This window comes from Hyperolius riggenbachi, chromosome 9, assembly GCF_040937935.1.
Source record: "Hyperolius riggenbachi isolate aHypRig1 chromosome 9, aHypRig1.pri, whole genome shotgun sequence".
NCBI classification, from domain to species: domain Eukaryota; kingdom Metazoa; phylum Chordata; class Amphibia; order Anura; family Hyperoliidae; genus Hyperolius; species Hyperolius riggenbachi.
Window position 1 is genome coordinate 106,622,527 of NC_090654.1, and position 11,700 is coordinate 106,634,226.

General features: G+C 43.6%; 1 protein-coding gene across 1 annotated transcript; it reads left to right on the plus strand.

Annotated features, from left to right (window-relative positions):
- Window positions 1-280: 280 nt before the first annotated feature.
- Window positions 281-1,186, plus strand: LOC137533523 (olfactory receptor 6E1-like). The gene has a single exon (XM_068254897.1). It carries the CDS (start codon window positions 281-283, stop codon window positions 1,184-1,186), a length of 906 nt encoding a protein of 301 aa, XP_068110998.1.
- The last annotated feature ends 10,514 nt before the right edge of the window (window positions 1,187-11,700 follow it).

Genomic DNA, 11,700 nt, shown 5'->3' on the forward strand with positions numbered 1-11,700 from the left:
CCTACTTCCCCTGTTCAGACAGCCAGATGTGCCCCCCTTTAAATAGCCAAATCTGCCCCCCCCCCCCCTTTAGATAGCCTGGTGTGTGTCCCCTATAGATAGCCAAATGTGCCCCCCTATAGATAGCTAGATAGCTAGCCAAATCTGCCCCCTCCACCTATTTATATACACCCTCCACCCTTATTATACATGTTATGTTACTTTACTTGTTTATTGTTGCATGCTGTGCAATATTACTAAACAGCATTTTCTTCAAGGTAATTTCAAACAAATGGTAACAATGAACAAGACAGTTGTAACACATTTTATTCTGCTGGCATTTGCTGACTTGAATAAGCTTCAGAACTTATTGTTCTTTGCATTTCTCCTGACCTATGCCATATGTATCATGGGCAACACCTTCATTATAATACTTGTTAGAACCGATTTGTCACTTTCCAGCCCAATGTATTTTTTTATTAGCATATTCTCTGCTTTAGAAATTATTTTTGCCTCTGTCACAGTTCCAAAACTATTAAGTAACCTAGTAGCAGGAAACAACGTGATCACTTTCAGTGGTTGCTTTATTCAAATGTATGTATTCAGCTCCTTGGGTGTGACTGAATGCTACCTTCTTGCTGTCATGGTCTTTGACCGACATCTGGCGATCAACAACCCCTTGCGGTATATGTCAATTATGACCCACAAATGTTGTGTTACATTAGCTATTTTTCCATGGCTCGTTGGGTTTGGAATTGTTTTAGTACCTACCATCATCACAGCACAATTAGAATTTTGTGGTCCTAACATAATTGATCACTTTTTTTGTGACTTATCTCCACTTCAAAAATTGTCATGTTCTGATCCTTTTGTCAGTCGTCTGTCAACAAGTGTTGAAGCTGCCTTTGGTGTAATTTTACCATTTCTAGTCATCATGGGCTTATACATCCATATTATCTCAACTATTACCAAGATCAAGACTGATGAAGGCAAGCGAAAAGCATTTTCTACCTGCACATCCCATCTCATCGTAGCAAGTCTGTTTTATGGCACTGCTATTATCGTGTCTGTAAATCCAGGGGGCACTAATCATGATAAATACCTGGCCTTCATGTACACAGCTTTTACACCTATGATTAATCCATTTATTTACACCTTCCGAAATCAAGACGTCAAGCAAGCCTTTAGAAGATTATTAACCACTTGAGGACCTAGGGCTTTCTACCCCTTAAGGACCGGCCACTTTTTTTCCATTCAGACCACTGCAGCTTTCACGGTTTATTGCTCGCTCATACAACCTACCACCTAAATGAATTTTGGCTCCTTTTCTTGTCACTAATAAAGCTTTCTTTTAGTGCTATTTGATTGCTCCTGCGATTTTTACTTTTTATTATATTCAGCAAAAAAGACATGAATTTTGGCAAAAAAATGATTTTTTTAACTTTCTGTGCTGACAGTTTTCAAATAAAGTAAAATTTCTGTATACATGCAGCGCGAAAAATGTGGACAAACATGTTTTTGATAAAAAAAAAACCCATTCAGTGTATATTTATTGGTTTGGGTAAAAGTTATAGCGTTTACAAACTATGGTGCAAAAAGTGAATTTTCCCATTTTCAAGCATCTCTGACTCTTCTGACCCTCTGTCATGTTTCATGAGGGGCTAGAATTCCAGGATAGTATAAATACCCCCCAAATGACCCCATTTTGGAAAGAAGACATCCCAAAGTATTCACTGAGAGGCATAGTGAGTTCATAGAAGATATTATTTTTTGTCACAAGTAAGCGGAAAATGACACTTTGTGAAAAAAAAAAAAAAAAAAAAAAAGTTTCCGTTTCTTCTAACTTGCGACAAAAAAAAATGAAATCTGCCACGGACTCACCATGCTCCTCTCTGAATACCTTGAAGTGTCTACTTTCCAAAATGAGGTCATTTGTGGGGTGTGTTTACTGTCCTGACATTTTGGGGGGTGCTAAATTGTAAGCACCCCTGTAAAGCCTGAAGGTGCTCATTGGACTTTGGACCCCTTAGCGCAGTTAGGGTGCAAAAAAGTGCCACACATGTGGTATTGCCGTACTCAGGAGAAGTAGTATAATGTGTTTTGGGGTGTATTTTTACACATACCCATGCTGGGTGGGAGAAATATCTCTGTAAATGACAATTTGTTAATTTTTTTTACACACAATTGTCCATTTACAGAGATCTTTCTCCCACTCAGCATGGGTATGTGTAAAAATACACCACAAAACACATTATACTACTTCTCCTGAGTACGGCGATACCACATGTGTGGCACTTTTTTGCACCCTAACTGCGCTAAAGGGCCCAAAGTCCAATGAGTACCTTTAGAATTTCACAGGTCATTTTGAGAAATTTCGTTTCAAGACTACTCCTCACGGTTTAGGGCCCCTAAAATGCCAGGGCAGTATAGGAACCCCACAAATGACCCCATTTTAGAAAGAAGACACCCCAAGGTATTCCGTTAGGAGTATAGTGAGTTCATAGAAGATTTTATTTTTTTGTCAAAAGTTAGCGGAAATTGATTTTAATTGTGTTTTTTCACAAAGTGTCATTTTCCGCTAACTTTTGACAAAAAATAAAATCTTCTATGAACTCACCATACTCCTAACGGAATACCTTGGGGTGTCTTCTTTCTAAAATGGGGTCATTTGTGGGGTTCCTATACTGCCCTGGCATTTTAGGGGCCCTAAACCGTGAGGAGTAGTCTTGAAACGAAATTTCTCAAAATGACCTGTGAAATTCTAAAGGTACTCATTGGACTTTGGGCCCTTTAGCGCAGTTAGGGTGCAAAAAAGTGCCACACATGTGGTATCGCCGTACTCGGGAGAAGTAGTACAATGTGTTTTGGGGTGTATTTTTACACATACCCATGCTGGGTGGGAGAAATACCTCTGTAAATGGACAATTGTGTGTAAAAAAATCAAAAGATTGTCATTTACAGAGGTATTTCTCCCACCCAGCATGGGTATGTGTAAAAATACACCCCAAAACACATTATACTACTTCTCCTGAGTACGGCGATACCACATGTGTGGCACTTTTTTGCACCCTAACTGCACTAAGGGGCCCAAAGTGCAATGAGTACCTTTAGGATTTCACAGGTCATTTTCGTTTCAAGACTACTCCTCACGGTTTAGGGCCCCTAAAATGCCAGGGCAGTATAGGAACCCCACAAATGACCCCATTTTAGAAAGAAGACACCCCAAGGTATTCCGTTAGGAGTATAGTGAGTTCATAGAAGATTTTATTTTTTTGTCAAAAGTTAGCGGAAATTGATTTTAATAGTTTTTTTTCACAAAGTGTCATTTTCCGCTAACTTGTGACAAAAAATAAAATCTTCTATGAACTCACCATACTCCGTACGGAATACCTTTGGGTGTCTTCTTTCTAGAATGGGGTCATTTGTGGGGTTCCTATACTGCCGTGGCATTTTAGGGGCCCTAAACCGTGAGGAGTAGTCTTGAAACCAAATGTCGCAAAATGACCTGTGAAATCCTAAAGGTACTAATTGGACTTTGGGCCCCTTAGCGTACTTAGGGTGTAAAAAAGTGTCACACATGTGGTACCGCCGTACTCAGGAGAAGTAGTATAATGCGTTTTGGGGTGTATTTTTACACATACCCATGCTAAGTGGGAGAAATATCTCTGTAAATGACAATTGTTTGATTTTTTTACACACAATTGTCCATTTACATAGAAATTTCTCCCATCCAGCATGGGTATGTGTAAAAATACACCCCAAAACACATTATACTACTTTTCCTGAGTACAGCGGTACCACATGTGTGACAATTTTTTGCAGCCTAGGTGCGCTAAGGGGCCCAACGTCCTATTCACAGGTCATTTTGAAGCATTTGTTTTCTAGACTACTCCTCGCGGTTTAGGGCCCCTAAAATGCCAGGGCAGTATAGGAACCCCACAAGTGACCCCATTTTAGAAAGAAGACACCCCAAGGTATTCCGTTAGGTGTATGGCGAGTTCATAGAAGATTTTATTTTTTGTCACAAGTTAGTGAAAAATGACACTTTGTGAAAAAAAAACAATAAAAATTAATTTCCGCTAACTTTTGACAAAAAATAAAATCTTCTATGAACTCGTCATACACCTAACAGAATACCTTGGGGTGTCTTTTTTTCTAAAATGGGGTCACTTGTGGGGTTCCTATACCGCCCTGGCATTTTACAGGCCCAAAACCGTGAGTAGTCTGGAAACCAAATGTCTCAAAATGACTGTTCAGGGGTATAAGCATCTGCAAATTTTGATGACAGGTGGTCTATGAGGGGGCGAATTTTGTGGAACCGGTCATAAGCAGGGTGGCCTTTTAGATGACAGGTTGTATTGGGCCTGATCTGATGGATAGGAGTGCTAGGGGGGTGACAGGAGGTGATTGATGGGTGTCTCAGGGGGTGGTTAGAGGGGAAAATAGATGCAATCAATGCACTGGGGAGGTGATCGGAAGGGGGTCTGAGGGATTGGCCGAGTGATCAGGAGCCCACACGGGGCAAATTGGGGCCTGATCTGATGGGTAGGTGTGCTAGGGGGTGACAGGAGGTGATTGATGGGTGTCTCAAGGTGTGATTAGAGGGGGGAATAGATGCAAGCAATGCACTGGCGAGGTGATCAGGGCTGGGGTCTGAGGGCATTCTGAGGGTGTGGGCGGGTGATTGAGTGCCCTAGGGGCAGATAGGGGTCTAATCTGATAGGTAGCAGTGACAGGGGGTGATTGATGGGTAATTAGTGGGTGTTTAGGGTAGAGAATAGATGGAAACACTGCGCTTGGGTGGTGATCTGATGTCGGATCTGCGGGCGATCTATTGGTGTGGGTGGGTGATCAGTTTGCCCGCAAGGGGCAGGTTAGGGGCTGATTGATGGGTGGCAGTGACAGCGGGTGATTGATGGGTGGAAGTGACAGGGGGTGATTGATGGGTGGCAGTGACAGGGGGTGATTGATGGGTGATTGATAGGTGATTGACAGGTAATCAGTGGGTTATTACAGGGGAGAACAGATGTAAATATTGCACTGGCGAATTGATAAGGGGGGGTCTGAGGGCAATCTGAGCGTGTAGGCGGGCGATTGGGTGCCCGCAAGGGGCAGATTAGGGTCTGATCTGATGGGTAACAGTGACAGGTGGTGATAGGGGGTGATTGATGGGTAATTAGTGGGTGTTTAGAGGAGAGAATAGATGTAAACGCTGCGCTTTGGTGGTGATCTGATGTCGGATCTGCGGGCGATCTATTGGTGTGGGTGGGTGATCAGATTGCCCGCAAGGGGCAGGTTAGGGGCTGATTGTTGGGTGGCAGTGACGGGGTGATTGATGGGTGATAGGTGATTGGCAGGTGATTGACAGGTGGTCAGTGGGTTATTACAGGGAAGGACAGATGTAATTAATGCACTGGCGAATTGATAAGGGGGGGGTCTGAGGGCAATCTGAGCGTGTGGGCGGGTGATTGGGTGCCCGCAAGGGGCAGATTAGGGTCTGATCTGATAGGTAACAGTGACAGGTGGTGATAGGGGGTGATTGATGGGTGATTGATGGGTAATTAGTGGGTGTTTAGAGAAGATAACAGATGTAAACAATACATTTGGGAGGTAATCTGACGGCGGGTTTGCGGGCGATCTAATGGTGTGGGTGGGTGATCAGATTGCCCGCATGGGGCAGGTTAGGGGCTGATTGATGGGTGGCAGTGACAGGGGGTGATTGATGGGTGATAGGTGATTGGCAGGTGATTGACAGGTGATCAGTGGGTTATTACAGGGAAGAACAGATGTAATTAATGCACTGGTGAATTGATAAGGGGGGGTCAGAGGGCAATCTGAGCGTGTGGGCGGGTGATTGGGTGCCCGCAAGGGGCAGATTAGGGTCTGATCTGATAGGTAAAAGTGACAGGTGGTGATAGGGGGTGATTGATGGGTGATTGATGGGTAATTAGTGTGTGTTTAGAGGAGAGAATAGATGTAAACAATGGATTTGGGAGGTGATCTGATGTCGGATCTGCGGGCAATCTATTGGTGTGGGGGGGTGATCAGATTGCCCGCAAGGGGCAGGTTAGGGGCTGGCTGATGGGTGGCAGTGACAGGGGGTGATTGACGGGTGATTGATGGGTGATTGACAGGTGATTGACAGGTGATTGACAGGTGATTGACAGGTGATCAGGGGGATAGATGCATACAGTAAACAGGGGGGGTGGTCTGGGGGGGGGGTCTGGGGAGAATCTGAGGGGTGGGGGGTGATCAGGAGGGGGCAGGGAGCAGGGTGGGGGATAAAAAAAAAATAGCGTTGACAGATAGTGACAGGGAGTGATTGATGGGTGATTAGGGGGGTGATTGGGTGCAAACAGGGGTCTGGGGGGTGGGCAGGGGGGGGTCTGATGGGTGCTGTGGGCGATCTGGGGCAGGGGGGGGGGAAAAATCAGTGTGCTTGGTGCAGACTAGGGTGGCTGCAGCCTGCCCTGGTGGTCCCTCGGACACTGGGACCACCAGGGCAGGAGGCAGCCTGTATAATACACTTTGTAAACATTACAAAGTGTATTATACACTTTGTATGCGGCGATCGCGGGGTTAACATCCCGCCGGCGCTTCCGTATGGCCGGCGGGATGTTGCGGCGGGTGAGCGGCGCCAGGCGGAGGCGGAGGATCGCGTCACTGATGACGCGATCGCTCCGCCCATGCCCCTACAAGGACCGCCGCCAATTGTCAATACGGCGGTCCTTGCGGGGTGCACTTCCCGGCCGCCAATTGTACATACGGCGGTCGGGAAGTGGTTAAAGCAATTTGCAACAAAGAGTTGCACTGCAAACTAGTATGTGTTCTGCTAAAATCAAGAGATGTTTACAATTTCATTAGTCGTTTTTAGAGGTACTGTTTTAAATAATCTGAAAAAATTCAACTTTCAAATTAAATGTTTGTCCTCTCCATCCTGCCCATACCTACCTCACCCCCTTTCAGTACAAAGAAGGACACTCCAAACTTCTCAAAATAAGCATGTTCTAAATTGTATCGGGCAGAGGCAACATCACATGACATTTTTCAAATATAAGTTGCTGATCTTCACCACACTAACCTGGTTTATGTTTTCTGGATTTTATTTCCCATCTCCTGGTCCACACTTCCCTGTCATGCAAAACAATGGGAGTAAATGCCACACACCTGCATCAATCTACCGGACGATATGCAATAAACTTTTTCTCCTAGGAGATAAAAGATGTACAAAGCTACATCACGCACTGCACGATAACATCGCACCCGCTATACTGTATATGATGCGACCATAAGGTCGCATAGGATACGACGATAACGGTGCACTGATGCGCCGTTGAGATCGCATACTATGCGACCTTAAGGTCGCATCATGTACATTATAGCTGGTGCAATGTTATCGTGCAGTGCGTGATGTAGCTTTATGCATCTTTTAGTGTGCACAAAGCTACTTAAGGGGCACTAAGTTCAGGTAAGGCACACTAACCTCAGATAAGGCGCACTAACTCAGATAAGGCACACTAACTCAGATAAGGCACACTAACCTCAGATAAGGCACACTAACCTCAGATAAGGCACACTAACCGGCTTAGCGCTGGTTAGTGAATCAAGCCCTTAGTGTGCCTTATCTGAATTAGTGTGCCTTATCTGAGGTTAGTGTGCCTTATCTGAGGTTAGTGTGCCTTATCTGAACTTAGTGCCCCTTAAGTAGCTTTGTGCACACTAAAAGATGCACAAAGCTACATCGCGCACTGCACGATAACATCGCACCCGCTATTCTGTTCATGATGCGACCTTAAGGTCACATAAGATGCGACCTAAATGGTCGCATCATATACAGTATAGCAGATGCGACATTATCGTCGCACCACACGCAAAGATCGACGCATTACGCTGTGCGCGGTGCAGTGCGCGATGTACCTTTGTGCATCTTTTACTGTGCACAAGCTCCTTAAGGGACACTAAGTTCAGATAAGGCACACTAACCTCAGATAAGGCACACTAACCTCAGATAAGGCACACTAACTCAGATAAGGCACACTAACCTCAGATAAGGCTAGCACTGTCGTTTGAGCCCACTAAGTGATAAGGCACACTAATCAGATTGTATAATACCGCGCCACAATGTTCACACAATGATTACCAGTCCATTCACAATAAACAGTTAATGGGATCGCTGCAGAAAAATCCAGTCACTGGGCCATATAGTTCAATTGTACTGCTGCGCTCTCCAATCCTGCAATAAAAAACACACTCCACATAGGGCAGTATTGTTCAAGTTCTATGCCCCCCAAATAACACCAGTGTCTTGTGCTCCCCCGGTGTCATACACTTATCCCTCGTCCCCTCTCACTAGATGCTCACCAGATTGTTACCACCTCAGTTTTTCAGGTGGATCTTAAGCATATCAATGTATTCACTTGTTCCTATAAGGAAAAAAAAGAGCTCCACATAGAGTAGTACAGTTCAAATAAGGTAATTCCAGTGCTATACACACTCCAATCGTGCAACACCACCCGCTGATCGTGTTCCCGCACCAATCTGCATGCCACGCTGCTCACCAGATGTAGCCCACCTACATATACAGGTGGATACTGCGCTTTTTACTCCAATCACTTCAACGATCCTCAGTAGTTCAAACAAGCCTCTAGCAAGGGCTTTCCATTTATTTTCACTAAAATGTTGCTCAAAAACATAAAAACAAGAAGACGCATATAGCGTATTACTGACAACAATGCCTCAGTGCGCAGCCAAACTATTGCACTTACGCCTCCTGAAGCACTCTATGCGTATCATACAGGTGGATGCCAATGCCCATCCGTCTGGCTCCCGGGTTCGCTCCGACACTTCCGCGTCCTCCCGTTCCGCCTTCACGCCTCCTCGCAGGGTATATCCTTAGACGCTTCACCGTTGACCGGCCGGTCCGTGCGCCTCTCGATCCTGTGCGACGTCAAACGTACAGCTCCGCCCTACGCGCGTTTCGTCTTCACGCCAGACTCATCAGGGGCTCCGCCTCCTGACGCCTGACGTCTGCATACATAGTCCCTGCCGTCTCCTGATTGGAGGACTGGCTCCATTTCGCGCGGATGGGCATTGTTTACAGTATTTCATAAAGACCATATAAAACATATTTAAAATACAGTACACATTCACAACTATACATATTCTTACAATTTCTCAGGCTATGTTATTCCCTCTATCACCCTTCTACTGACCCCGTATGTCGATCTATCTCATAACCTCTTGTGTTGAAAAGTTTCCTTCTACTATGTGTCTATATACCTGTAGTGCCCCATCTTGTGGCCATTTAGCATAGTGTCTCCTTTCTATGTTTATTTCTCCATAATTACTTTTTATCTTATTTTTCCATTAGTGAATTGGATCTCATTTTAAATCTTGTCCTATGTAATTCATATTTTTATAGTGCTCCATAATATTAATTAAAGTGCCTAGTGCTATATATTAACTCTCATAAACTGTAATCTCTTAAAGTGCTGGTTTAATAACTCCTCTTTGTGACTCCACTCTCTAATAACCATCAATTCAATTTGTTTAAAAAAGATCCTTCCTCACTGTGAATTTCTTTGGGTGGTGCTAAGTGCAATTTTATTTATTATACAAAATATTTGACTAAAAAGTGCTTCGTGCATTGTTCCAATTAATCTTTATCACATTATCTATTTACTCTATATTCCCATTATCATCTCATCTTCTATAAAGTGCATCTTCTTAATATTCATATATATTCCTTATCATCTTCCTTAATCATTGGCAATATGACAATTTAGATCGAATTCGATATTCAGCCCATACGGGGTCATAGTTCTTAGGTTAAAGATCCATCTCCCCTCAGCTCTTGATATTTCCTTGGTCAGATTGGACCCTCTCCACTTCTTCATATACTTTTCCAGAGCCATAAACTTCAAGCCTGCTGGATCTTTATTATGGTGAGTCCTAAAATGATTGGACACACTATGGCTCTCTAAACCTTTTTTAATATTGTTGACATGCTCTCTAATCCGTTTAAACAATTCTCTGGTGGTCCGTCCTATATATTCTAGCCCACATGGACACCATAGCACGTATACTACCCCCTTTGTCCTGCAGGTGATACATTGCTCAATTTTGTAGCTTTTCCCTGTGTTTCTTGATATAATTTGCTGTCCCCTTACTCCATTGGCTTCTCTACATCCCAGGCAACTTCTACACGGGAAGAATCCCTTCTGCCCGAGCAGATCACCTGCTGTTATTCTTGGGGGTTCTATGCAACTTGCTACTAGGGTAGATTTCAACGTTGGGGCCTTTCTGTAGACAAACTGGGGCTTCTGTGGTAAGACCTTCTGCAGCACTCCATCAGCTTGAATAATATTCCAGTTTTTTCTAATTATTCTCTCAAATTCCCTATATTGATGATTGTAGTCTAAAATGATTGAATATTCCTTGTTGTTAGTTTTCCCTCTGGGTTCATCTACCAACAATTGTTGTCTCGAGACTTCACCTGCTCGCGCCCTTTCTACTCTGAGTTGTTGTTCATCATATCCCTTTTCCAGAAACCTCTTGAGGATGATTTCACTTTGTTGCAGGTAATCTTCCATATGGGTACAATTTCGTCTCACCCTTACAAACTGGCCTCTCGGTATATTTCTTAGCCAGTTCGTATGGTGGCAACTGCCTAGGGGTATATAACCATTTCTATCTGTACTTTTAAAGTACGTTTTTGTGGTTAGTTTATTTTTCTCTTTCTTAATCTGTAGGTCTAAAAAGTCCACCTTCTCCCTACTCATGTTTATTGTTATGTTGATCTCCGGCCATACTTCATTTAGTTCTCCACAGAATTGCCTCAGTGATTCTTCTGAATCTCTCCACACAAAGAATAGGTCATCGATAAATCTTGACCAGGTCACTACTTTATCATACAACTCCATCTCTTGTACTCTTTTCTCCCATTCCCCCATATATAAATTAGCTACACTTGGTGCGAACTTCGCTCCCATTGCACACCCGGTCTGCTGCAAGTAATATGCTCCTCCGAACCAAAAGTAGTTATAATTTAGGGAATACTGTAAAAGTTTAATAATGAACTTGATTTGAGCCTCTTTCAAGGATCCATGCTCCCTCAGAACTTTTTCAACAATTTGTACACTTTTATCATGGGGAATAACTGTATACAATGAAGATACATCTCCTGTGACTAAAAAGTCTCCCTCCTGTACCTCCACCTGTTCCAAACGCTGTAGCATATGTTTAGTGTCTTTTAATAGATTCTGCACTTCAACCACTCTTGGCTGCAGAAATATGTCAATGTATTCTCCTATTCTCTGTGTGAGGGACCCTATCCCACTCACTATGGGACGTCCAGGTGGATGCTGTGAATTCTTGTGTATCTTTGGATTGTAATAAATAACCGGGATCCTTGGTGTTGTCGGTAACAGATATTTCAACTCATCTGTAGTAATGATATTGTCCCTCTCACCCTGCAATAATATTTGTTTCAGTATTTCCTTATACTTGGCAGTTGGGTCCCCCCTCAGCATTTTATACGTTGACACATCTTGCACAATCCTTGTCATTTCTGTGTTGTATTGTACTTTACTCATCACCACCAGGCCCCCCCCTTTATCTGCCGGTTTTAATACAAGGTCCTTGTTCTCTACCAAATTCTTAATTTGTGTCTTCATTTGCATATATCCCTGTATTTTCTTTGTTTGTATCTTCTCCAAATCC